Here is a 25377-nt window from a genome sequence, read left to right on the forward strand (position 1 = left end):
TTTTGTTTGAATTTAAGTTTACTCGCTTCTCGTACTCGTTTACAATAATTAAAATAATAATAAAACTTAAAAGTAATTTAGTTTCCTCTTGCGTGGCTGCTGAAAATTCGTTTCGTTCATCCGGATCACTTGGAAGCTGGAACTAGTTGAGTGCGTGTTTGCTTGCATTTGCTTTGTTTATGTTTATTTCACGAAGACAACACAGACATATTAAGATCCAAAATATATATATGTTTTATATATATATATATATTTATATATATATGTATGTTATGTATTTAGGGTTTGTGTTTTGAGTGGTTCCGTGGCCTTCTGCCCGCTGGCCCCCCAGCCACATGGAGATGGATGCGTGTGAGTATGTGTGGTGTTCCTTGTTTTGTGTGAGTGTGTGTGACGTCATTCGAGGGTGGAAAGTGGAGGAGTGTGTGACCTCCGGCTTAGACGCGAGACAACTGCTGCAGCAGATTGCACGGCCAGAACGCCTCGATGCGCTCCTTGAGCAGCTGAAACGGATACGATATCCAGGTAAGTACGGTCTGTGCCAAATGACCCATGGGCTCCGGATACTGGTGGGTGGCCAAGGCCAGCAGGGCGGTAATGGAGCACAGTCCCGCCGTGAACAGGATGAAGAAGGGCAGCTCCTTCTTGGGATAAACAGACACCTCGTGGAACGCCGGCAGCAGTTCGCGATCCGCGCACTCTGTGCACGTTGGATATGGATAGAAGAGGTGGCCGCGCTCCAGCGGATACGGCAGCATGCGAAACGTGCCCTCCCAGGTGCAGTGCAGCAGATTCAGGGCGCCCTCCACCTGCTTCCAGTGCTTCAGATGGAAGAACGCGTAGGCCAGTGCCTCCGAATCGCCGCGCTTCAAAATGTGCTCTGGCGGTAGAATAAGTCGCTTTGTCTCCAGCAGATACTTGGGCACATGCGGATTGAACTCCACCGCCCGATGAATGGCCTCAACGGCGCTCATTTCTGCTGGACTTAGACCTCGCTTGGATGCTATGTCTGGCGAAAACTTATCGGCCACGGCGCGCGCCTTCAGCAGAGCAGCTGTATAGCAGATAGTCGCCGATTTCGGCAGCGAGATGTCATCGTACTTGGCCAGAATGGCATGGCAATCGGCGTAGGCCTGCATCTCCAGAAGCGTTTCGATTAGATTCTCGTGGATGTTCAGTACGCTCATGATCGAGGGTATCTCCTTGGTGAGATCGCGAAACATCTTAGCCGCCTCCTTCAGCTTGCCCAGTTTGCGGGCGCACATGGCAAGCCTGCGCTTGATGTAGATCAGCACATTGGTGTCGCGCCGATGCATGCCATCCGCAATGGCGCCCTGATGTTGGGTGGCCTGCGACTTGCGGTAGTTGATCTCGGCGACCTTTAGGGCCGTCTTCAGGATCTTCTCCGCCTCCATAATGGTCATGGCTTCCTCCTCGGCCAGCAGTATATAGGCAGGCGCACATTCCGCATTGATTTCCAGAGCACTGTGAGCGGACTTGATGCGCTGCATGGGATTGCGTTCGCGCCAGGCCGTCTGCATGATCTCATACTCCTCCTTGCGGGCATCGCCTTCGCAGGTGAAAAATGTTTGATGATCCTGGGCACTTAAGTTCATGTCGTAGTAGGTCAATGGCTCCTTGCTGGTAGCCCAAAAGAATCTTTGGTACTCGGCGCCGCGAAAGAGATTAAGTGGATTCCGCCAGACCTTACACTCGGGCATTTGGGTGCCCGTACTTGTGGTGGCGCTGCCACTGCCTGATGCCCCTGCTCCTCCAGATCCTCCACCGCCTGCTCCGCCATTGCTGCTGCTGCTGGAGCCACTGCTGCTGCTGCTGCCACTGCCATTGCTGGACTCTGATTGGCCATCACTGCCATTTATCCAGGGGCTAATGTGGTTGATTGAGACTTGCTCTGCGGAACAGGGACAGTAAAACAGAAGCCGAAGTAAGCGGAGGAAGGGGAACCCCACTACTCACCTATAAACGAAGTGCCATACTTCCGGAAATACCACCACTCAAAGATCAGGATCAGGCCCGAGATCAGGCTGGAGGTCCCTGTAAGCGCCACGTAGAACTTGGGCGTCAGAGTGCTGAGAAACATGGACGAATCCCACATCCTGCTGCCTGCTGCCCCCTGCCTGCGAAGTTCTGTATTCGACGCTCGTTTAGCTTTGGCCCCAGCTCCGTCCGGATTTTGCCGCTCGCCGGGATTAGCCTGCGCCTGGGGGTTCGCGGATACTCTGTGCTCTGGCACTGACCACCGCGGAGGGGTTGGATCAATTAACGGTTGCCTTTCTTGGCGCTATCCTTGCGCGAATCCTTGCTGCAGATGAGACTTTTTTCCATCAAGTATTCGAAAGGGGATGAGCGGGGGGTAAATACCAGCGCAATGTGACCGTTCTTCGTCGCCTTCGAAATGCCACTGAATGTAATGGTCACTCTGAAAAGTTCTTGCGAGAAAACCTTTCAACTACATTCAGAAATATTCCACGCATGTAACTAAAATCTATTGCATTGCCAGAATATATCCTCATTTCCCATTGTTATCTATTATTTCTTATATTTGTTTTAATAGCTTGGTACTTATTTTGCTTATCATATTTCGACAGTTATTTCTTACGATCATTCTAGGGCCTTACTCTAATAGCAAATAATAGCAAAAGCGGTAATATATTTTAAAATATTTAAGCGAACTAGCTGGAATCTATTTAATGCTAATTGTGCTTCAAATTTAATAAAAAATGTAACTCTCGAACCATCCACTCTTTCCGATAGTTTCACGCCTATCGATAGACCCACCTGCGCACCACTACAAAAAATGGCCGCTGTGCTGCAAGTGCACTTTTTTTTATAATAGACCAATCCGATCGAAACCAGCACGCGAAGCCCTTAATTTGGAACTCCTGTTGAACGGAAAGCCATCAGTGGGGCAGTGGAATCATGGAGCAGGTGTCGGATACTGCAGTGACAACTCTGGAGTCAACCCAAGCAGAGGAACCACCACTAGGAGTCGAAAAATCGGAGAACCTAGAACCAAAAACGACGGCGTTGGAAACACTCTCAGAAAGTGCGGGTCCCACTGATTTGGAGAATGAGCTGGCCAATCTCAACGGATCTGAAGAGGGTCCCGGCTTGGACGAGCTGAGCACGCTGGAGCGGGAGATAGCTAAGCTGCATAACATTCGACCGCCGGATGCGGCGTCCGAAGCTGCGGATTCCGTCACACCAAGTGGCGGATCAGAAAATGGTGGCTTAGAGCCCCGCCTGGCCCCAGATGAACCTAAATGTCGAACCCCAATAATCGAAAAAGGCAACACTGCCTCAGGCAACGGCCAGTCCAGCGAATCCCCCTTGGAAGAGGTAGATCTCATTGCCCTGCTCAAGGGGACGGATACCAGCCATGACCAGCCAACGGGACAGGAAAAGTGCACCTTGGAGAAGGCTCTTTCCGAGCTTGACGGCGTTGGAGAAGATGGGGATGTAGGTGTTACCATCGAGGGCGAAGGACAGTTCGAAATCATGGAAATTGACGACGACGAGGGAGAGTCATCGAGTCGAAAAGCCAGCCCCAAGGTACCTGCGTCCAAGCCCATCAAAACTAACTCCTTGCCTTCTATTTCCAAGCATAAGCTTTCCCCGGAACAAGCCAGAGCTGTTGCTCTGGAGCAGATGGCCGGTCTAAAGCCAAAGTCGCGTCGTAAGGAGCCGCCTGCGCCGCCTTCTGTGGTCAAGCCAATAGATATTGTCAGCTCGCTGAACGATGACTGGGACGACTACGACTCTGAGGAAGACAAGCCGGCTTCCGCGTTGGTGACAGAAGTGATAACTATGCCTCCAGCACACGTAGTCACTAAGAAGCCACCTCTGCCTGTGAAAAAGTTGTCATCCCCAGTTAAGCACAGCCCGAACTCTGCTATTTTGCTAAACAACAAGATCAGCGGAGTAAAAGTAATGTTAAAGACCGTGAGCCAAAAGCAACTTGCAGCCTCAACAGGGGCAGCAGCGGAAAAACCCAAGCCGACTGTCGTTGTGTCACCTCCCAAGAACACCGAAGAGCATACTACGGGTACAGTAAAGGTGGAATTCATTAAATCATTGTTAACAAACTAAACTTTCAGGGTTCAAGCGCATGCGTGTAATTAAAAGGAAGATAATCTGGGACCCCGATGTACCCGAGACGAAAAAATCATTTGCGCAGTATGCCAACCCAAAGGCAGTATCTCCAGCACCCCCCACACCAAAAACAAATATCAAAAGCATTTCGCCCACTACGACGACTAAGAAGGAGGTGGCGCCCAAAAAACGGTCAGCTACACCTACTGCTCGGTCTACTAAAGCTGGCACGCCGGTCGGAGGAACAGAGCGGGGTCCCTCGCCCGTCAAACGACGGGCGCAAACTCCGAACACAGGTCTAGCCAATGGCGGAACTCAAAAAAAGAAAAAAGTCTCTGAGATCGATCGCCTGATGGGCGACGAGGGAGCTGCCAATATGATTCATGCAGTTGAGCATGAGCAGCGGGAATTGAGTGGTGGTGAGGTGTCCAATAAGCCGCTGATGCGCAAACGAGCCATGACCATAACCGGAAGGGTAAGTACTTCTGCTATAGAAATCCGCTATACCTATTATCGATTATCGAATAATTATGATTTCCAATACAAGAACCAGACAGCACGAGTTGCAGTGGAACCAACACCGCCCAAAAAAGAGTCAGCCCATTCGGCCGCCAAACGAACGCCTGCAGCAGCTGATTCCGTTTTTACTAAGGCCACCGCCAACACATCTGCCCGTAAGCCTCGCGCCTCCGACTCGTGGGACTATGTTTACAAACAGCGCGCCAGCGAGGAATCGATGATCATGCGTCGGCGCTCCAACAGCTCGTACTCCAGCAACGCCTCCGTCAGTCGAAATTCGCTGGACAATAGGCCCGGAGCAGCCAATCTGTCTGATGATGCAGGCGAGGGCTCAGACCCATCATTTAAGTTTGTTAAGCCCGTAAGCAAGTCGAGCCAAAGGGGCGGCGAAGATACCTCCTCGCATACGTTGGCTAACGATATGAAGGCGAACAACGGTAGCGAACTGGTGTGCCTGCACAAGGTTAACAAAGTTGCTCACCTGGTCATCCACACGCAACGAGGAAACTTTGGTCATACGTACAGCACGCAGCTGCTGGAGCAGTTAAACGACACACTGTCCAGTGTTGCCCGCAAAGGCGAGTTCAACACGGTGTTGCTTACCGTCGAGGGTCCACAGTTTTGTCAGGGCATCGATTGCCAAGAACTGATTCAGGGTTCCCTGGAGAAGCGAAAGGATAGTGCCAGTCAACTGGCTGCGGCCCTAAAGTAAGTATTTCGAATGGATCTTTGAGAAAAGGCTTATTAACGAAACCATTACATTTTAGAGGCTATCTACGCACTCTGGCCACATTTCCTAAACCCTTGGTGGCGGGCATTGTTGGCAGCCAAATTAATTTGGGCGTTATGCAGCTTCCCTTTGCTGACTACGTGGTGGCCTCTGATGATTGTAGCTTCGAGACTAACTATGCCAAATTGGGTCAGCTGCCCGAGGGCTTTTCTCTGTGGCATGGTCACCAAAGAGTTTCCAGTGAAGTGGTAAATATTCATAGTCCTCTATTAAGCCTATCTACAGCTCATTCCATGTATCCTTCAGCACTCGCGTTTGTTTCTTCTGGGTGAAAGACTGTTCGCAACGGAACTTTTGGAATCGAATAGTTTCGTTGACAAGATCTGCAAGGCCCGTAATGTCAACGAAGAGGCTCTGGCCATAGCCAAACAGATATCCACTAGCTCTGCGGAGGTAAAAAGTAAAATCGAGTGGTATTATTAGTTAACTAATTTCGAAAATCCCGTAGATGTATCGTACGCTGAAGAAACTCAACCACTCCGCCATCAATGCCACGAAATTCCCGCGTCTGGATGAGGAACTAAAAGTTATAGGCGAGCAATGGGTTACTGCCAATTGCTTGGCCAATTTCAAACGCTATCTTAACGACGTTGATTTCTAGAGCATAGATTTATAGTTTATGTATACCATTTGGGAATGGTAGACATTCATGCATACAAACCATTTAAAGATTAATTGATACTTTTAGTTGAGTCCTTTTAGGAGTTTTATTCTGGACCATGAGACTATCGCCCTAAGAATTTTTGTACTCCTTCCCATAAACACACGTGTAAAATGTTTGATCCTATTGTAAAGTACGAACGCTGTGTAAATTGTAAGAAATTCGGAGGCAGGAGTTATATCCTGTTCTATTATGGTTTGAAAGGTAACTCGTTTAGTTGGAAAGTTTGGGTTGGAAAGTTCGCGAATCAAATTATCGCTTACATGTTTTCAATTCGAAATTTTATTTTCCGTCATCCGAAATCCCCAAATAGTTAACTTTTCAATAAAACAATGAAGTTTAAGATCCCATGCAATATATCTTGTGTTATATGAAAAAATGTTAAGCCTCAAAATGGAATAAAATAAGATGAACAGCTCCCATAAACGGAACTAATCAATTGAAATCTATTTGTCGACTGATTTATTATGGGAGGCTAGAAAAGGTTTTATAATGTACAATGTAATGCATGCAACTAGTTTAAACATTATTTATGATCGACAGCACGCTTCTGCTGGCTAAATGCACTATAACTCAACTCAGTTCCTGATAGCCAACTGAATCCCCATCTAGTTGTCCTTGTGGACCTCGAAGTAGGCGGGTAGCTCTGCTTGGAGGCGCAACAAACGCACGTAGGTCAGCAGTTTCCATTCGCTCAGCGGCTGATCCTCGGGGTGCACGAAGGTGGACATGTATGTGACTAGCTCCTGAGATCCGTCCTGGTCGAGATCTGCGACAAGCATCGAGTGGTCCTGGTTGTTCAGATCCGGTTGGCACACCACCTCCTTGCGGTCGTGGCGGCAAAACTGGACTATGTTGCTTCGCGAGGTGTTCTCGATGTGGGTATCAGCCCCCACGAAAACCACTAGTAGCATGGTTTCTGTAATCATGTTCATTTTGTAGCTTCCGCCGGGAGAGATTCCACTCGATTTGGTCAGGTTCTTATTTGGAGATGGCAGTCCAAATGATTCCCTCTTCTGCTTCACATGCTCGAAGACATCGAACTCCTGGTGAGGCGGTTGAAACTCTTGATCTTTCGGCTCCGTGCTCCTTCTTAGACGTTGGTGCTGCTGTTGTTTCTTTGCCTGAGCCTGAGACTTTTCTTTATCCTTGATAGCATTCATGTTCTTCGTGTGATTGTTGCTGCCACTCTTCTGCACATTGTTGCTGTTACTGCTGGCGGAAGTCTGTTTGGAAGGCTTAACCACCCCATGCCACTTCCAGAACTTCATCACGAAGCCGGACATTTGCGACTTGGTATTCTTGAAGTGCCATTCGGCGGGCTTCATGCCGTACATTCCGCTCGTGATAAAGTTTTCCACCACATGGGGTTTGCCATCGCGGACTTCACTAAGAACAAAGGTAACGTTGCAATCCTCCGGACAGCGTCCTCGGTTCTCCACCACGAGTTCCCGTCCACTTAGAGAATATATGTTCCTCTGGGCATCCAGCTCCCGCCGCTGGCCATGGTTTCTATGCTGCGAGATCTTTGAAGTGCCTAGTCGTTGGCTTACAATGGATTTGTTGGTGATCAGGGCATACAGCTCGGCCAGACTCTTGGAACGCTGCTGCTCTGTGCCATTGGCCCGCTGACAGGTGAAGCTCACGTTGCCCGCCTCAAGCTTCACGTTGCTCAGAGTGTCGCAGTCGTGGATGGTGAAGCCATCACCAATAGGTGCTCCTCTTCTGCCCGACAGCATGCGCAGCACATTGCGAGCCTCTAGTTTTTCTGGAGATTCATGTTTGAGCTGGGCAAGCGATTTAGTGCGCTGTACCAGTGACAAACTGGTCACGAGCAGCAGGTCCAGCACTCCATCTCCATCCAGATCAGGCAGGATGACTGGGAAGTCATAGGCATCCACCTTTTGGGCTGATCGCTCCTTAAACCACCAGAGCCATTCACCAGAGACGGGATGAATGGCTCCAAGTTCGCCATACTCATCCAGTACCAAGCAAGCTGGTTTCCCATTGCCATTTATATCTATGAGGGTGCAGTCCAGGGCCACAGGCTCATCGACCATCTCCACAAACCAAGCCACAGCTCCCGAGGAGCCAATCAAACAGATGATGCCATTACGCCGCTCGTTACCTGGGCGGAATTCCGGGAAAAAGGCATCACCGCGGTACATGAATATCAGGTTGTTCTCCCAGGCTCTTAGACCACCGACCACATTAACTCCTCCCTTAAGTTCCGCTTTTGTGTAATTATTGAACCAGTTGTGGGTCTTTATCCTGTCTCCGACGGCTGGACAGGATCCAGTGCCATCGGGATTACCGCAGGGCACCAGCCACACAAAGGATACGACGGCAAGGAAGCACAGGAGTAGGCTGCCTATGAAACAGCATTTCCTTGCCGGTGACATGGGGGTCCGTTTGGACAAATCCTCGCCGGTCTGATCATGGTCCCCTAAAATGGCTACATTGTCTGCATTCGCATCGAAATCACTGTTGAAGTGGGACAACTCCGAGCCCACTCCACCATTATCGCTCAACATAACGGAACGGAAAGTATTCTGCATATTGGTCGCGTAGCTACTGCCCTCGAGTTGGAACTTCTGGGTACTCCCGGCAGGATTTCGAGTCACAATCCTAGTGGCCGTGGGAGATGCTCTCGTATGTGGTGATTTCAGGGCTAGAGTGTTCGGCGGGATGCGTATTCTTTGGGCTTGGAGCTGCTCCGGCGGACTGGGCTGATGAGCTTGCTTAAGTTTCTGTTGCAATTTTTGTCGATGATTGGCGGCGTTGTGGATCTCAATTTCCTCGTCGGATTCAGAATCGCTCATTGCCTGACTTAGTGGAGCATAGATGCCCTGGTGGCCAGCGGGGGGCAGTAATTCGGAGTGCAGCATTTTGGCTGTCAAAAACAGAGAACAAATCCGGAAAAATCAATACCAGCCGGTCAAAACCAATGGCAAATAGTCCAAAATAGAAGGAAATCCCAAGTAAACCCACCTCCGTTGATTGGCTCAAACACGCTTTGGCATCTAACATCCACATAGCTACTGCTTTTGATCTTTATTGGATTAGGCGAAACATTAATTCCAGCGAACGAAAACACCCTTCGAAAAAGCTCTTCTTTCCGCAATTTAAATTCAGCCGATTGTTATGCACAAAAGCTGTTATCGATAAGCCGTGTTGCGCAAAAGTGAAACCTATCGATATGTGCGTGACTAAATCAGACGCTCACCACTACATGCAGCCCAAAAAAAACAACAACGTTTGACGTGCGTGAAAATTGGTTAAGTTTTTATGAAAAAAACTTAGTTAACTGACTTTTTGACAGCCATCGAGCAATCCATATGCTGCGGGGGAGTGCGGGGCTAAGGGCATTAATCATCAGGACATTGCAAAAAGGTCCGTTAACGTGAATTTTGCCAAGTGAAAACGGGGTTGTGCTGTGTGTGTGGAAAACGGAACAAAACGGTGCCAAAAACGCAAGGAAAAGCTGCGAAAGCGGTGCACAGCAAACGGGTTGATAAAGCAGCAGGCTTAGACAAACGCGGCAGCCCAAGATATAGCCATTTTATCAGTGCTTTTAACCGATTTGCCAGCGAAACAATAACCAACATCCAGTAACCACCCACACAAACATATTGTGTACATAATATATACATTCATACGTACATACGTATATTTTGCGTAGTGCGGCGCTTGAAAGCTGTTTCCCATCACCATATCACCGCCATTCATTGCAAACCCACTCTGGAACCCATCCCATCTCCACCGTACCACATGTCCTACATGATGGCCAAAACGCTGGAGGAGCAGAGCCTGCGGGAGTGCGAACACTACATCCAGACGCATGGGATTCAGCGAGTCCTCAAGGACTGCATCGTCCAGCTGTGCGTCTGCAGGCCCGAGAATCCCGTGCAGTTCCTGCGACAGTACTTTCAGAAACTCGAGAGGGTGAGTCCAAAACTTAAATAATTATTGGTAGATTAAATATAGGTAGAAATTTGATCAGACACATAAAACCTTTATTTCTAAATAGTACAATCGCTTATCGTTGCCTTGAGGATCAATGCTTGGGCCTTCCCGTCTTAGGTACTTGGTTTATCAGATCTGTTTGAGCTCCCTTTACCGCCAATTCAGTTAGCATTCTTTCCCGATTTCTCAATTTCCTGGTTCCCTGGAGGTTCCTCAAGTTCATAGATTCTAGCAACGCCCAATCACATCAGTTGGGAAATTTTGACTGGTTCCTGATCAATAAAAATGGCCGAAAAGTAGTGGGGGTAAGGGTGTGGGATTACATCGAGCACTTGGGCTTGGTCCTCTTGGGCTTAAGACACCTTGGCTTTGCCTTCGGCTTGGCGCACGACCTCTTGGGGCGGGCACATGCCTTCCGGGGTCGGGCGCACTTGGGCTTCGGTTTGGCGCAACCGCGACGTTGCTTCGATGCCCGCGGTTTGGGGCAACTCTTTCGCATCCTGGGCTTGGAACACTTGCTCTCCTTTCTCATAGTGCAGCTATTGGAGCCACCGGCACCGAAGAAAGTGTCTGCGCAGCCACTTATTTCAGCGTGCATTCTGTGCTCGTCATCACTAGAGCGATGAAAACTGCTCACACTGTTCGGCTCTACCAAATCGGGTTCCAGATGAAAAGTGTCCATTGGTTCCTGCGGAAGTGCATTACCATTGCATACATGTACATTTCGTCTGTATTTGACACCTTTAACTTACCGCAGAGTACTGGCATCGATGACGGAATGACATTTCGTTCCATCGGGCTTCAGCTGCCCGTCTTATCTGGTTAATCGAGTAATATTCTCCATAGCGCTTCTTAAAGTCCCTAAAAAAGTTAACAAAGCCTGACGATGAGGCGTAATCACCCCCTGCCTTGTTGATATCTTCTTCAATGTCGATGGAGGCGTCGGAATAATCATATTCAATTGGTTTTCTAGAGTTTTTTACTGATTTTGAAACTGCCACGTCCGGCTTGCTATCCATTTGTTTCAGATTGCTCATTTTGCTACTGATTATTGGGTAAATTCTTGATCGAGAAAAATTTTTACAAACAAATTTGTTACTCAGACTTATACAAAAAAAAAAAAATTTCTATAAAAAACTGTACTCAATTTTATATGAATATTTGAGTTGTTTCTCGTTCAAAGGGATCGTACTAACTGATTGTATGCTGGCTTCTACGTGGGGACATGGAAATTGGATTTGAATGAAGGCTCAATGCTAACTATGATCATGAAAAAGTTCCCAAAAAAATGAAATACTTTTTTTAAACCGAGTGGGCTGTTTTCGCAGTACATTTCCCAGATCGGCGCCATATTTCCATGGTTATTTTTGTATACTAGATTCGTTGTAGGAAAAAGAGTTTTCTTCCTTTAAGGTATATACATTCATGATCAGTATCATTCGAGCTGGCCATATTCGTCCGTCTGTCCCACAAATCGCGCGAAACTTTTGAAAAATGTTTTAATATTCTGTTTGCAATCCGACTAGCTGAGTAACCCATATGTGATAGTCAAGAAACTTGACTGTAGCGTAATTCCTTGTTTTCAAACGAGTACTTCGAAAACAAGAATTGGAAGTTAGCCTAAACAGCTTTGATAGCATTAAATGAACAACTATTTTTACAAAAGCAAAATATCGTATTATAATGTTTACAAAATATGTAAGAAATCCAGAAATTACTTTAGGTGAGGGAAGGTGTTTAAATTATCCTGTGCGACTAGGTTTCTTTCCGGGTTTTCAACCCCTTGGTAAGCAACAAGCGGCAATTTGCTGGCCATTTGGCTGCCGCTTAAACGAAAATCAATACAACTTGCGGTCTATTTTCGAACGCAGTGTTAAAAAAAACTGTCCATAGGCGGATTTCCCAGCACGGATGCTTTATATTCGGCTTCCTGTTTCGGAGAACTGCATTCTCTCCGTTCATTGTGAAGCTTTAAAGTTTATTTTGTGAGGCAGGCTGCAGCAAAAGCTTGCAATGCTGCAATGTAAATAGAGCAGCGCACCTGTGGAGGTCCTTTCCACATCGTCCTGTTCCACCTCTCACTTGCCAAGCGACTTTCCTTACCCCTTTTTCTCCCAACTTTGATTTTGAGTACGCCTGTGTGTGTGCGCCGGACTCTCTGGGGCAAGTTGCCTGTTGAATGCCGGACCCGCTGTCAGTTGGATTAGCATCCTGACGCCGTGCAGAAGCATCCTGCTTCCACCTAGTTCACTCCGCTCGTTTGGTTTTTTTTGTTTGCCTCCGCGCGCCATGGGCAACCAGTTGAGTGTGAACAGCATCCAGGATGCGGTCATCGATCGCTTCCGCTCGGTGGCTTTGACCACCGATGCCAACGGCGCCATGCGCATCCGTTCGTTCTCGGAGGGCGTGGTGGCCACCACCCACCATCATCATCAGCATCAGCAGAATCAGCAGCAGAGTCCCCATTGCAGTGGACGCGGCGGACGCATCCTGCGCGAAAGTAGCATCGATGGCGGGGTGGCCATGTTCGATGCTCTGCTCCGCGATGATCACGAACACCGGCTGAGCCTGGATGCAGTGCATCGCATGCGGCATGTTCGCACCTCCTGCACCACAATTCCCGAGGAGGATGCTGTCAGCGATCGCAGCCTGCAGATTCATCTCTCCACTCTGGCCCGCGAACGTGAGCAGGAACTTGAGCTTGAGCGCCAGCGGGAACGCGAAGTAAGTTGGAAAGTCGAAAAAGTTTCCAATTGCGGAAAACGGTAGGAAATTACTGGGAATTTGTGCTGAAAAGCTTTTGGCGGAAAAAGATTTAAAGTGTGGGAGTGTGCGCATACTAGAAAGCTTTGAATCGTTTGGAATTGGTGTCTTGTTGATTCGATTTGTGACTGCAAATCACGATGTCGTTAGTTCTAACACAAATAAAAACATGCACAGATTTTTACCCTATTCCGGGAGCACCTAATACCCTACTTTGAATATAGAAATCTAATAAAATCTCAGAAAGTATGCTATGTTTAAAGTAATCTTTTATTATTTTGTGCTTCATATCTTGTTCAAATATTTAATATTTTAATGCTATTGCTATATTTAATATTTTTAGCTATGCTATTGCCAACTTTTTTCGAATGTCTGTAAAATTTCGTCTTAACCTTTCAAAATATCTTTTGTATCTAAAGAGACAGAACGAACGAGAATGTTCACATTTTATTTAAACATTCTAAACTTATCTTTTGCCATAAGGCTAATGAAAAGGGTTAGTTTTTGGGATACAGTAGAATATAGTAACTTAAACTTTATTCTAATTTAGAGAAAGTGCAGTTCATAAGGGTATGGCTGCTTACCTGCCTCACGAGCAGCTTTTTGCCAGCAAATGTCGTGTTTGCACTTGAAACTCGAATTCTAACGAAATCAAAGCGCTCCCTTCGCTTTTCCCTCAGCACTTCTGGCCCTTTTCTCCCGTGAAAGCTTTTCCCTTCGCCAGGACTTGCGTCACAAGTGCGAGTGTGTGTGTGCGAGTGGGTGGGCGGGTGTGCGAAAAACTTTACTTTTTGGCCAGTCGTATTTGTATGTATATATTTGTGTATATATAGAACGGTTGCCTTCGCTGTGCGTGTTGGTGAAGGTCATCCTGTCGTCGTCGAGATTGTGTTTGTGTCTGTGGCTGCTAGAGTTTGCTTTCGTCCTTTCGCTTGTCTCAGTCACTTTTTGGCCACCGTCAGTTGCCCATCGTCGTTCCCAATTTTCGTTTCTTTCGCCAATTTAACTGCTCAATTTGCTAGTTACCATTCACCTTTTGCGGTCGTTACTTTTCGACTTTCTTGCCTGATTGATGGCCACGCGAATTCCGCTGCTCCGATCATCGAATTGTCCGGTTTAACGGCCGTGTTAATGCCTCTTTTACGGCTGTCATCGCTCCGTCCGGCGCTGTTTACGCCGGCTTCTGATTAACAGCGGAATCGTGCCAAAAACCAAAAACTACGCCGGACACTTTGTCCCCAGTGTCCGCCGAATTGGGCCATAAAGTAAAGACAAACAACAATCAATTGTGTTGGCCAAACGAGGTTGGAAAAGTGCCAAACCGGAAGTGAAAGGAACTCAACCAGCAAAATGGTGGGTAAAATTCGAAGTGTTAAATGCGGTTAACTTGGTAAATATTTTGGTTTCAATTGGGTTTTTAAAGTTCTGGAAATTTATGATATGAGCTTAAAAATCCTTTATCTTTAACATTCAAGTAATTCTTCTTCCATTCCTTTATTTTTCTATGTTATCCCATTGAAAAGTATACTATTCTCATTTTTAGATATTTATTAGAACTAAAAGTTATTAAGTTATTATCAAGGTATAATTATTATTATTATTAAATCATATAAATGTCTCCTTTAGGAAATACAAATTTGCAAATATTTTTTAAATGAAAATCAAGGAAAACCCTCGTAAAATTCAAATAAGTAAAACGAATCCCAGCTTGTATTCCATTTGTTTGTTTCCTTCCAGAACGCAAAAGCATTTACCATTATGATTTTAAGTGGCTGTTGACTGGTATACAATTCCAATGAAAAATGTCCCCGAAATATGGCCTCGAATTATGCTCTGTTTACTTGATTAAATTGTTATTTTACTAGGGTTTATTTCCTTTTTATGCACTCGCATCGCACAAAACCATTTCTGTGATATTTTTAAGTGGGTCCGATGAAAGTGATTTATGATTAGGATACCGAGGGGATTATGGTGAATACTCTGGATATCGAAATTTGGCACAAAAGCTTTGCTTATTTTGGCACTGCCATCGAAGTTTGTGAATAATTGAGTAGCGGAAAGGTAATATAACCACCAGGAACCTTGCTACCCCTCCCCAATCCTCTGCTGCTCTGGTTTCGCATAAATAAATTATCGTTTATTTAACGCTTGAGTTGGGGGCGGCATTTATCGGGTATCCAAAAGTTGTATGTAAATAATACGAACAAAGAAAGGTATGCTACACGTATAAAGAATACCTTTTGGATTGGGGAAAAGTGGTTGGCCAAACGCGCATCCGTATCTGCCGGATGTGTCGACCTTTTGTGTCAGTATGTGTGTGTGCCGATCCATTAGGCGGCTTATGAGCGCAGCTCCATCCGAGTGTCCATGAATAATTTGGCCAATAAAGAAGGAAAACGCTTCTCAAGCGCAACAGTTTGCAAATTATAAATTTCTCGGTCACCTTTTCTCATTCGTCCTGGCCAAAAACAAACCTGCAAACCTGACGTCACTGGGTAATATTGAAGGGGATTCAGCTGTCAATTTGCTGGATGGCTGCTCGTTTCGGTTTCCCTTGGCAGCTGTGACGACGACGAGTGTGGCGTGTCCTTTTCCGCAGGACATTGGCTGGCCATCAAGTGGGCAGCTGGATAACCCAGAATCGATGGGGGTATAAATACGCCTTTTGTGTGTCCCCAAAAATAATGTTTATGCAGGCCAACGCCGACGAAGGTTTTCCCAGCACAACTGGTGGATTCGTAAAGAGTAAAACAAAAAGTTCACTGAATTGGAAATTTCGCTGAAGCAACTTTCGTGGCGCCGGAGGTTGGGCGGAAAAGCAGGATGCAGCTATGTGGGAAAATTTGATGCGCGAAAAGCACACGCGAGTGCGAGCGAGTAGGATTACTCCTGCGTCAAGTAGGGCGCAAAATTTTAATTAATTCGATTATAAAACGCAGTCACATATACAAACACGAAAACCTGCGGAAAAAAAGGGGCCAGGAAGCGAGCAGACAAAAAGCTTTTCCGCATTTTAGTGCACCCAGTGCCACCCGCATCCTGCTGCTCACATGCAGAATGGTGGAGGAGCCCCAGGTCCAGGTCCATGGAAACTTTGCACGTTGACAAAGTGAATCCAAGTGTGAAGCGATAGAAAGTTATGGCCAATGTTTTGTTTGGCCCGCATTTAATGAGTTCTTGGGTGCTTGGTGCTCTTCAAGGAATTTAAAGTGCCAACGAGCCACAATGACAAAGGGAAAGGGAAAACGAGAGAATTTTAAATGTATCCATTATACATAATTAATTTCTTCAGAGCGAATATTTACGCAAAGTACAGTGACTCTTATTTATGAACATGCACATTCTAAAATTAAAAGGACTGAAAAGGTGGTTAAAATAACTAAAAAGTAAGAGTAAGTTTGTAGTGATATTTACAAAAAACTTGAAAAGGACCTATTTTGCGCTGGAAGTGGGGTATATCCTTATGTGCTAATTAACTGAATATTTCTAATTACAGATACAAGTTGTATATTCAATGTAAAATCTGTGAAATGGGAAATTCCTCACAGAGCTAAGGAACACTCAGTGGGAAATCGAGTGCCACGTAGCGTTGTTCCTAAAAGACATTTTAATTTGTAGGACAGCTAAATAGAAGAATATACATATATTCTGACTCACCCGAGAGATGCAATTTGAAATGACACGAACTGAGAGTAGGAATCGGCTTTCCCAGATGCTGCCAATTGTCGTTGGCATTAGACTCTCTTGAGAGGCTTTTCGCCTCCAGGCGATTCACAAATTGGCATACTTAACCTGTCCCGTGCCACCAGCGTTGCCTCAAGGTTCCGCCCACCGCCCAGAACCACCCACTCGCAATGCAACTGCCACAGTGAGAATCCCAACTAGGCGACTTCGAGGGTTCTCGCGGACACCTTGGACACCTTGGACACCTTGGCCACCTTGAGTTCTCACTAACGAGAGCATTGCATCCATGGCTTCAAGTGACTAAATCTGTGCCCTCGCCTTTGGCCGTTGCGTATACGCCGTGTGTGACTACAGAAATGAACAGGCTCTCATCCACATCATAATTGTTAGTGTAATTATTATTGACAATTTATCAATGTGAGTGCGAGGGAATTTGCATGTTTATGGGCTCGCGAAACTATAAATCGCTGGCGTAACAAATCAAATTTGTTTGCGGCTGCTACCTTGAGCACATAACATTAATATATAAAACCGCCTACAATCTTTTGGATTTCTCTTTGTTTTCCACTTCTCGGTTTTTTGCTTGTCTTCTTGGCACTGGCGTTCAAATTGATTTGTTTTGTACACTGAGAGAAGGGTGAGAAATCCCTCCAGTTCTCCCGTTTTTAACTCAATATTTTGGCCAATATCTCTCTTGGCCACTTTGCTTGTAGCCATCATTAGCTGCTCTCTTGTTTTTGCCGAGTATGATTTCAATTTGGCGGTTTGTTCTTTTCATTATTTCTGTGGGTTTTGTGGCGACTTTTACTTTCCTCTACGTCGCTTGTGATTGGTAGCTTTGTGGCTGCACTGGGAGAAATGTCGTACATTTTAAAGTTATATTGAAGAAAAAGTAGAATGTAGTTACAATACAATTAATGTTTTTATAATAACATGACTAGCTTGCTCACAGGAATTTTCAGGTGACTTATTGGTATGTCCATAAACAAGCATAAATCTCAGTGCACATTTTAATTCGAAATTTTGAAGTTAATTTTTTTCTGTTCAATGTTTTATTGGCATTGAAATTGTGCAATGTCATTTTCGGTCTTAATTAATCCTCTTATTGTTGCTCTTTACACCTACCTCTTTCCATTTTTGCTTGGGTTAGCATTGTTTTTTTGGGCTTACCTCCTTTTATACATGTAGAAAAAAATATTAAGAAATGTTCGGAAATATTAAATTGCAAGATTAGTAAAAATATTTTTGAGTATTTTAAAGCTATTGGAATAGAACTCTATGAAGTCTTGGGATTGTTTTCTTGGAAAACTAAAACCTTTAAAATGTGTTCAAAATTATGTAATGATTTTTCTCTGTGTATTTGGTCACCAAATCCACTGGCCATTACATCGTGGATCTTTCGACTGCTTTGAAACCTACCACAAACCGCAAAATGGTCGGCAGTTCAACCGCCCTACGCCGCATAACGGTATCGCCCACCCACCCAGCGCACATAGATACAAATACACACACTCTCTCACACACACACATGTGAAGGCAACTAGTGTGGAAAGATGAAGCCGCTGCCTCTGCTGACGTCGACGCAACGTCGACTGCGCAGCCAACGTCGATTGTCGCAAGTTGAACGCGAATTTCGAATTGAGTTTTCAGTTTGTGTCGCGCCTCCGTTTTGTAAATACGCGAAAAAAGACATTCGCCAAGTCGAACAGCAATAATAGCAAGAAGAGCTCACAGCAACTAAATAATTAAAACGGAAACAGCGGGTAGACAAACAAAAGCGAGAACCATATGAACTAGAATTGAATTAATTAAGCAATTACAAATGGCAGGAAAAACAGCGAAAGCAGCAAAAAACGCAGTCAGCACAGCAAGGAGTACAGCAAAGTGGAAAAATTAAATTGGATACTAGCTCTACTAGCGGGAAAATTAAATCAAATATTTATGTGTGGAACGCGGGGCCTAATGACGCACGATCTCATAAATATATTTTTAGGATTTCTTTTTTATATAATTTTATATTTTATTGCCGTGCCCGCACATTTATGCCAATTAAATTCGCGGCGATTTCTTTTAATAGCCCAAATGATATTAATCATACGCAGTGGAGAGCAATCTTAACATTAATTGATTCTTTGATATTCAAGGGCTAGCTTTGTTTTTTTTTATTTTTCTGTGATATGAAACAACAATTTTTTAATGTTCTTATAAATTCCAGTATTATTCATACGCAATGGGGACAACGATTTTTTACTCGGCCTCTTTGTATCATGCATTTTTAAGGGCTTACTTAATATATAGAGCAATTTAATGATTTTCTGTTTTATTGTTTTACAATATTTTGAGTTCCAACAGTTTAGGCACACGCAATGAGGACCGATTATGTGTTCTTAACTCTTACATTCCTTTAATTTGTTTACTTATTCGAAAGTCCGCTTCTTGGCTACCCAAAAGTATTTTTAATTTAAAGAAAATTGTTTCAGAGCTCTTCGGGGCATTTTTGAATATTTATTTTTATAAAACTTTGACATTGGATTTGTCATTGCTGCTGGCGGCTGTTTTTGCTCGCCTGTCCACGCCGCGTATACGTAATATCTGTATAATTCTGTCCGCTCTTCGCGCTTTTGTCTTTCTTGTCAGCAGAGCAGCGTTATTACAAATCCGAGAGTGAAAATCTCCGAGATTTTCCACAGAAATCCCACGTCGCGACGTGCGTTTTCCGAATTCTACATCTACTACTACTGTTTGTTGTTTGTTTTTCTGTGTCCATATTAGAAGCGAAGCGTTTTCACAATTTGTTGCACATAAGTAGCACAAGCACCAACACAGGGATAACTAAAGAACCAAAACTCACACACACGCACACACTCTCACACCGACACCGACACCAACACCGACACACAGGAGTACACAAGCACAGAAAAATGCCTAAGGTTTGCCATAAATAAATGAGTCTGTTAGTGGCTGTCATAGTTTGTAGACCATAAGTCTAGTTTGTACTTGTATTCAATAAGCGCTCATTCATCTACGCAAGCAGAAAGTAACAAAACAAAAAGATTACAAAAAATACACCCTCATAGAGGAAAACATTTAGAATTCGGTTGCACAATTGTATGCATATTACACTTTTGCTTTTCCCGTTTTTTCTGTGGACTGTCCCCTTCCGAAGTCGGCGCCTCCGTCGTTTTTTATTTATGCACACACATGGTTGCAACAATACCACCATGACCACAATTGCAAGCGGCGACCATTGTGCTATATATGTAGGTAGATGATGCACGATGGCTATATGTTCTGGGTCCTACCTCACAGCATGTGGACCCATTTGCCGCCTCATCAGTGTTTCATTGTCGCCGTTGTAATCCGACTTCTTTTCTTCCACTCGAAGTTATCTTCTTCGGCTAAGAGCTGTTTTTTAAAGCAGAAAACTGTATTTTTCTACGCTGTATGTTCTTTATTGAGTATGGGATTAAAGTGAAAAATAAAGTACCCCTTATCAACCCCTTAAGCGGCACAATTCAACTATTTTACGCTTTAAAATTTACAAAACCTGGAATTATGTAACTTTATGATTCTAGGAGCTATTTAAGTTAATCAGTTTTGAACCCGTTATATGGGTATATGGGTATATTAGGCTTGTTGAAAAGTATTCTACAGGTAAAAGGGTCGTTTTGCATCTGCCCATGTCCGTCCGTATGAACACTGTGATCTCGGGAACTAAAGTTCCAACGTCCTCAGACCGCTCAAAACTGCAACCCTTTCATGTTGATATTTTTAAAAAATTTATATTTCTTCCTTACACTTCTACTATTTAAGTAACGGGTATGCGATAGTCGACGAAATCGACGAAAGCATCTGTCTCTTGTTTCTTGTAGCTCTGCTGGCAGCCGTACAAGATTGTTAAACATAATTGATTTGGTAATAGGTGAAAATGTGTGGTAATTAGTCAGCGTTACCCAACCTTCACCGCATCTTGGCCCACCCTTCACACATGGCCCCACCCTTTCGCCGACAATTGTCGTCATCTAATCAAAAGCAGCATTTGTCATGATTCCTATAAATGTTGTTTGCTGTTTTATTAGCGAGCTGGTTGATAAGGCTGACTGGTGACAAGACTCCACTTTAAAGTCAGAGCCTATGTACGTGAAAATCAGCGAACACCATCCAATCAGGCGGGGCCAGACCGCAAAGTCAACCCATCCGGGCGGGGATTGGATTCAATTTGCAATTTGCGAAATCGATTTCCGTTTAATATGTCACAGGGAACGACGCCAAAAGCTGAAAGCTGAAGCAGCGCAGCTCCGCCCCGGGAAAATCGCGAGCAATATCGGAGGGTCAAAGGGTGGAACAGTGGGCTGACTTGTGGGCTGTTCGTTGGGTGCTCTGCTCTTCATGGCCACGTCCCCATGGCCATGGCCAGGGCCAGGGCTACAAGTCGGCTGGGCGCCGACTCCGCGTCTGCACAAAGGTCACGGTCATATCGCTGGCACACGCGTCTTCCAGTTGCCGGGTTCTGGTCTCTGGGTTCTCTGTTCTGGGCGCTGTCCCTGGCCAAATGGCCATAAACAAAGTTGCACTATGGCGAATGCTAAAAAGGAGGGGAATGTTTTGATACTGCCACCCAGTAAGCTGACTGCATAATAAAGTAGAGTGAGCCATTTGCATACTGAACTTTAGCGCGTCGCGAATAATTCATTCAACTATTCAGTCAATGGACTATGTTATAGTATACTACATATAATGAGTTTAGAAAAAAGAAAGCTATTAATAAAGAATAATAATCATTATGAGTATCTTGATTAAACTATGGTGGTATAAAAACAAAGCTGATCGAACTTCCTTGTAGTTCAAAGCATTAGTTTTAGCGTTGCTCCGCCTAATTAAATAGGCATTTGTATGCCTAACGTTGATGATTCTGGGCGGCAGCACTCGATTATCTTCTGTTTTGACACCTGACTTCAGGTTCCTTCAGCTGACTGGCAGCCACCCAAGACATTCGTCAATTTATGGAGGCGACATTCGATTCGGATGGCGATTCATTGAGTAGTTCGTTATCGTCACCTACAATCCATGATCGGCTGCAAATTGCTTAGCTCACCAATTAATTGCGGTTCCCTGCTTTTATTTTCCATATTTGTTTACACTTCTCATGCGTACTTCATGCGATTTTTGGCTTGGTTTGTTTAGACAATAAAAATTAATGAGCAGCGTCGTTCATTTGAAGTTTTTCGCGGGTTTATGGACGGCGTAAAACCATTTCGTTCAAGAGTTTGCGGTCGGATGGGGAAATCAAATCAAGTGCAATTGCTTGGATGTTAGATGCAAATACTTTGATATGGCTAGGAAAACATGTTGATTTTTAGGATTAGCCGGAACAGAGATTTATTTATTAAATCTACAATAATATAAATAAGAAATGTATTGCTTGTAAAAATGAGTTGGTTAGCGAATCATTTTATAAACTAAGCCCATTTACCAATCCTCAAAATTCTTTGAGTTCTGATCTTTGATGTCACATTTAATCCATATAATGCCTGCTTTGGCTAACAAAAATACCATCTGTTCATGCAATATATTGTAATGGACCAGCCTATTTATAGGACACCGATCCTAACGCATTTCAAATGCAGCCATAACTGCCAGGGGCGGCCACTTGCAGTCACAAGTGAGTGACAATTTAATGCAACTTAATCAGCATCTTTGGCCAGCTGGCCATTTTGCTTGACTGGTTTGACGTCACTATGGGAAACGGACAGCAATTGGACAGCCGGACCGTGCAGCTTTGGGGCGCACTTTGGAAATTTGTTTAGGGACAGGGATTCGAGGCACCGGAATGCGCAGCAAGCAAGAGTCAGGATGCAAAGCTCTTCAGCTCCCCCGGCTGGCTCTTTGGACTGCCGACGCAGTGATGGAGCTTATGAGTTACGGATGTGGGCGGGTGGAGCTTTTCCGGGCGCGTCTCCGGACAATATGCACAATGCTGCAGAGAACAACCACTGGTTGCAGTTACCATACATCCATCGAGAGTGACGCACATTAATCTGGCATTTGGTCGCTAACGCACTGGGGCAGTTGAATCCTGCAGCAGATAATTAAGTTTGCACCACCGAGGTTCCATAAAGTGAGAGAGTTTGAGGGAATCTATCGAACTTTTTTTTATTTTGCAATTGTTAGACCTGCGCTTTGATATTCATATATAGTACATATCACTAAGTCCGTTCTTATACTTATATAAAACTTAAATCTGGCCAGACACTATGCAACATCGTGCAACATTTCCAGCATGGCCATTATCTTTATTCAAACTCTGATATCAATGTTCAACCAATATGATAATGAATCGAGACTTGTGTGCAATAAAGCAAACCCAAAATACTCACGATATTGTTATTTTTATCTTTGGCAGGAACAAGTCAAACTGGATGCCAGTAGACAGGTAATCAGCCCCGACGACTGCGAAGATCTCAGCCCGATGCCACAAACAGCTGCTCCACCGGTTCGCAGGCGAGGCGGAATCTCCGCCGAACCCGTAACCGAAGAGGATGCCACCAACTATGTTAAGAAGGTGGTGCCCAAGGACTACAAGACGATGAATGCCCTGTCCAAGGCGATTGCCAAGAACGTCCTGTTCGCCCACTTGGACGAGAGCGAGCGATCCGATATATTTGATGCCATGTTCCCTGTGAATCACATTGCCGGCGAGAACATCATCCAGCAGGGCGATGAAGGCGACAACTTCTACGTGATTGATGTGGGAGAGGTCGATGTAAGTATATTTATTTTGCTTGCTATGAGCTTTGAATTGGGTTTGCATCATTGTGAGCATGTTCACATCTCCGCCAGGTTTTCGTCAACTCCGAACTGGTGACCACCATCAGCGAGGGCGGCAGCTTTGGTGAACTGGCCCTCATCTATGGCACTCCTCGCGCCGCCACTGTGCGCGCCAAAACCGATGTGAAGCTGTGGGGCATCGACCGCGACTCCTACCGCCGCATCCTGATGGGCTCAACCATCCGCAAGCGCAAGATGTACGAGGAGTTCTTGTCGCGCGTGTCCATCCTGGAGAGCCTGGACAAATGGGAGCGCCTCACAGTGGCCGATTCCCTGGAGACGTGCTCCTTCGATGACGGTGAGACGATTGTCAAGCAGGGAGCCGCTGGCGATGACTTCTACATCATCCTCGAGGGCTGTGCGGTGGTGCTGCAGCAGCGTTCTGAGGTGAGTGACCGCGATCAGAAACATGGGACACCTGAAAAGAGGCACTCTAATCAACTGGTTTATCTAATCAGCAGGGCGAGGATCCCGCCGAGGTGGGCCGTCTGGGTAGCAGCGATTACTTTGGCGAGATTGCTCTGCTTTTGGATCGACCACGTGCGGCGACTGTTGTGGCTCGTGGGCCGCTAAAGTGCGTCAAACTGGACCGGGCGAGGTAAGTGCAGTGGCTTGAGTGCTAAGACAAATAGACAGGTGTATGTTATAAGTTATAAAATCAATTGTCTCCAGTAACTTCTCCAAAGGCTAACCTTCCAAATTTTTGGGCTTTGTTGCAGATTTGAACGCGTTTTGGGACCCTGCGCCGATATACTCAAACGCAACATCACGCAGTACAACAGTTTCGTATCGTTGTCCGTTTAAGGCCGCAACAACGACAACAACCACTACAGCAGATCAACAACAAAGAGCAGCAGCAGCAAAGAAAGCAACAACAACCGACAAAACAAACAGAAACAACAACGCAGCGAACGTGAGAAACCAACAGGAAGACGATGGGAACTAGTTGGATAGATACATAGAAAAGAAAAACAAACGCTCAGCAGCATAAACATGAAGTCGTAAATTATATAAGTGTGTAAAATTAATTGTCACAGCCATTTGATTCTCGATTCTGTCGGAGATTCAGATTCAGATTCAGAGTGCACGGGGGCTGAGGGCTAAACAAATATTAATTATCCGATTCTGTATGTTGTGCTGAAGTTATATAATTGTGTATGTGTGTGTCTCTGTGCAAAGGTTGCGGCGGCATGTTCCACACCCCGCAACCCCCGATATCGGAGATAGCTTTCCCCGGATTCATCTATATACTTCTACTTCTATCAACTTCTTTCAAATTCTCCGGGTCTTTCGAAAAAGAGAGCCCATTTGTATAATCTATGGGACATGCTGCCTCCTCGAAAACGTTTCATTAAATATCCAACAGACATCTGAATGTTTTTTAAAAAAGAAATAAACAAGATGAATATATGTGTAATAACTTAAATCATAAAAGGCAGCACACACAGGCACAAAACACAGACACACCAACTCACACACTCTCATACGAGGCATGAAGTCATGGAATTAATAGGACATGAATGAAACAATTGTATTTTGCTTGTATGATTCGTTGTTTTTTGTCTAGAACAAAAGCACAACGGCAGCAATTAATTAACCATTTTAATTATAATTTTAGTAAATTATTCTTACAAGTAAACGCGTAGCACATGAAGTCAGCGAGCGTAAGCTTTTTAATTAAACATTAAAATCAGTGAAAACTTCATGTTTTTCCCACATGTTTCTTGTTTCTTCATCGAAAGGTGTTTCGTAATCTTAACATAGTTTTATGATTTTTTATTAACTAATTTAAGCTTGAGCACAGCGAATGCCTAGTTTAAACTGTTATCAAAGAGGTATTTCCGTTCTTCAAAAAATGTACATATGTCAAGTTTAGAAAATTGTTTTATTTTCTTATATTGTAAGACTGTAATTTTTGGAGTTTTGGGCTTTAAAACACCCATAAAATACTTTTTGATCAAGTTATGATAGTTGAAATTTTAAAATTAAAACTGATTGATTATACATATTTCTTGGAATACCTCTAAAGTTTCAAAACTAATGTACTAGGCAT

General features: G+C 44.8%; 5 protein-coding genes across 14 annotated transcripts; 2 read left to right on the forward strand and 3 right to left on the reverse strand.

The window, feature by feature from the left end:
* Window positions 1–2421, reverse strand: LOC6738912 (protein ST7 homolog). The gene is made up of 2 exons (XM_002085671.4): window positions 1978–2421; window positions 1–1912 (listed from the first exon to the last, which is right to left on the reverse strand). Exons 1-2 carry the CDS (start codon window positions 2114–2116, stop codon window positions 438–440), a joined length of 1614 nt encoding a protein of 537 aa, XP_002085707.2. The 5' UTR covers window positions 2117–2421; the 3' UTR covers window positions 1–437.
* Window positions 2422–2775: 354 nt separating this feature from the next.
* Window positions 2776–6532, forward strand: LOC6738913. 2 transcript variants are annotated; one of them, XM_002085672.4, is made up of 6 exons: window positions 2776–4066; window positions 4119–4588; window positions 4661–5340; window positions 5400–5610; window positions 5669–5815; window positions 5871–6532. In XM_002085672.4, the coding sequence occupies exons 1-6, from the start codon at window positions 2941–2943 to the stop codon at window positions 6021–6023; spliced, it is 2787 nt and encodes a 928-aa protein (XP_002085708.1). In that variant the 5' UTR covers window positions 2776–2940; the 3' UTR covers window positions 6024–6532. The 2 variants fall into 2 exon arrangements, with proteins under 2 accessions (XP_002085708.1, XP_016032735.1); XM_016171838.3 differs by having other exon boundaries at window positions 4667–5340.
* On the reverse strand, window positions 6523–9235 carry LOC6738914. Its single transcript, XM_016169160.2, has 2 exons — window positions 9075–9235; window positions 6523–8976 (listed from the first exon to the last, which is right to left on the reverse strand). The coding sequence occupies exon 2, from the start codon at window positions 8969–8971 to the stop codon at window positions 6692–6694; it is 2280 nt and encodes a 759-aa protein (XP_016032736.1). The 5' UTR covers window positions 8972–8976; window positions 9075–9235; the 3' UTR covers window positions 6523–6691.
* Window positions 9236–9293: 58 nt separating this feature from the next.
* Window positions 9294–25260, forward strand: LOC6738918 (cAMP-dependent protein kinase type I regulatory subunit). Of its 9 annotated transcripts, none has more exons than XM_016171848.3 (6): window positions 18127–18259; window positions 19269–19426; window positions 22900–23259; window positions 23337–23711; window positions 23783–23922; window positions 24044–25260. In XM_016171848.3, exons 2-6 carry the CDS (start codon window positions 19418–19420, stop codon window positions 24126–24128), a joined length of 969 nt encoding a protein of 322 aa, XP_016032746.1. In that variant the 5' UTR covers window positions 18127–18259; window positions 19269–19417; the 3' UTR covers window positions 24129–25260. The 9 variants fall into 9 exon arrangements, with proteins under 9 accessions (XP_016032741.1, XP_016032747.1, XP_016032737.1 ...); XM_016171846.2 differs by having other exon boundaries at window positions 23786–23922; XM_016171843.3 differs by lacking the exons at window positions 18127–18259; window positions 19269–19426 and adding an exon at window positions 9294–10028 and having other exon boundaries at window positions 23786–23922.
* On the reverse strand, window positions 10078–11242 carry LOC6738916 (histone-like protein 18C). The gene is made up of 2 exons (XM_002085675.4): window positions 10802–11242; window positions 10078–10737 (listed from the first exon to the last, which is right to left on the reverse strand). The coding sequence occupies exons 1-2, from the start codon at window positions 11084–11086 to the stop codon at window positions 10369–10371; spliced, it is 654 nt and encodes a 217-aa protein (XP_002085711.1). The 5' UTR covers window positions 11087–11242; the 3' UTR covers window positions 10078–10368.
* Window positions 25261–25377: the final 117 nt, after the last annotated feature.

This window comes from Drosophila simulans, chromosome 3L (genome assembly GCF_016746395.2).
Source record: "Drosophila simulans strain w501 chromosome 3L, Prin_Dsim_3.1, whole genome shotgun sequence".
Taxonomy (NCBI): Eukaryota; Metazoa; Arthropoda; class Insecta; order Diptera; family Drosophilidae; genus Drosophila; species Drosophila simulans.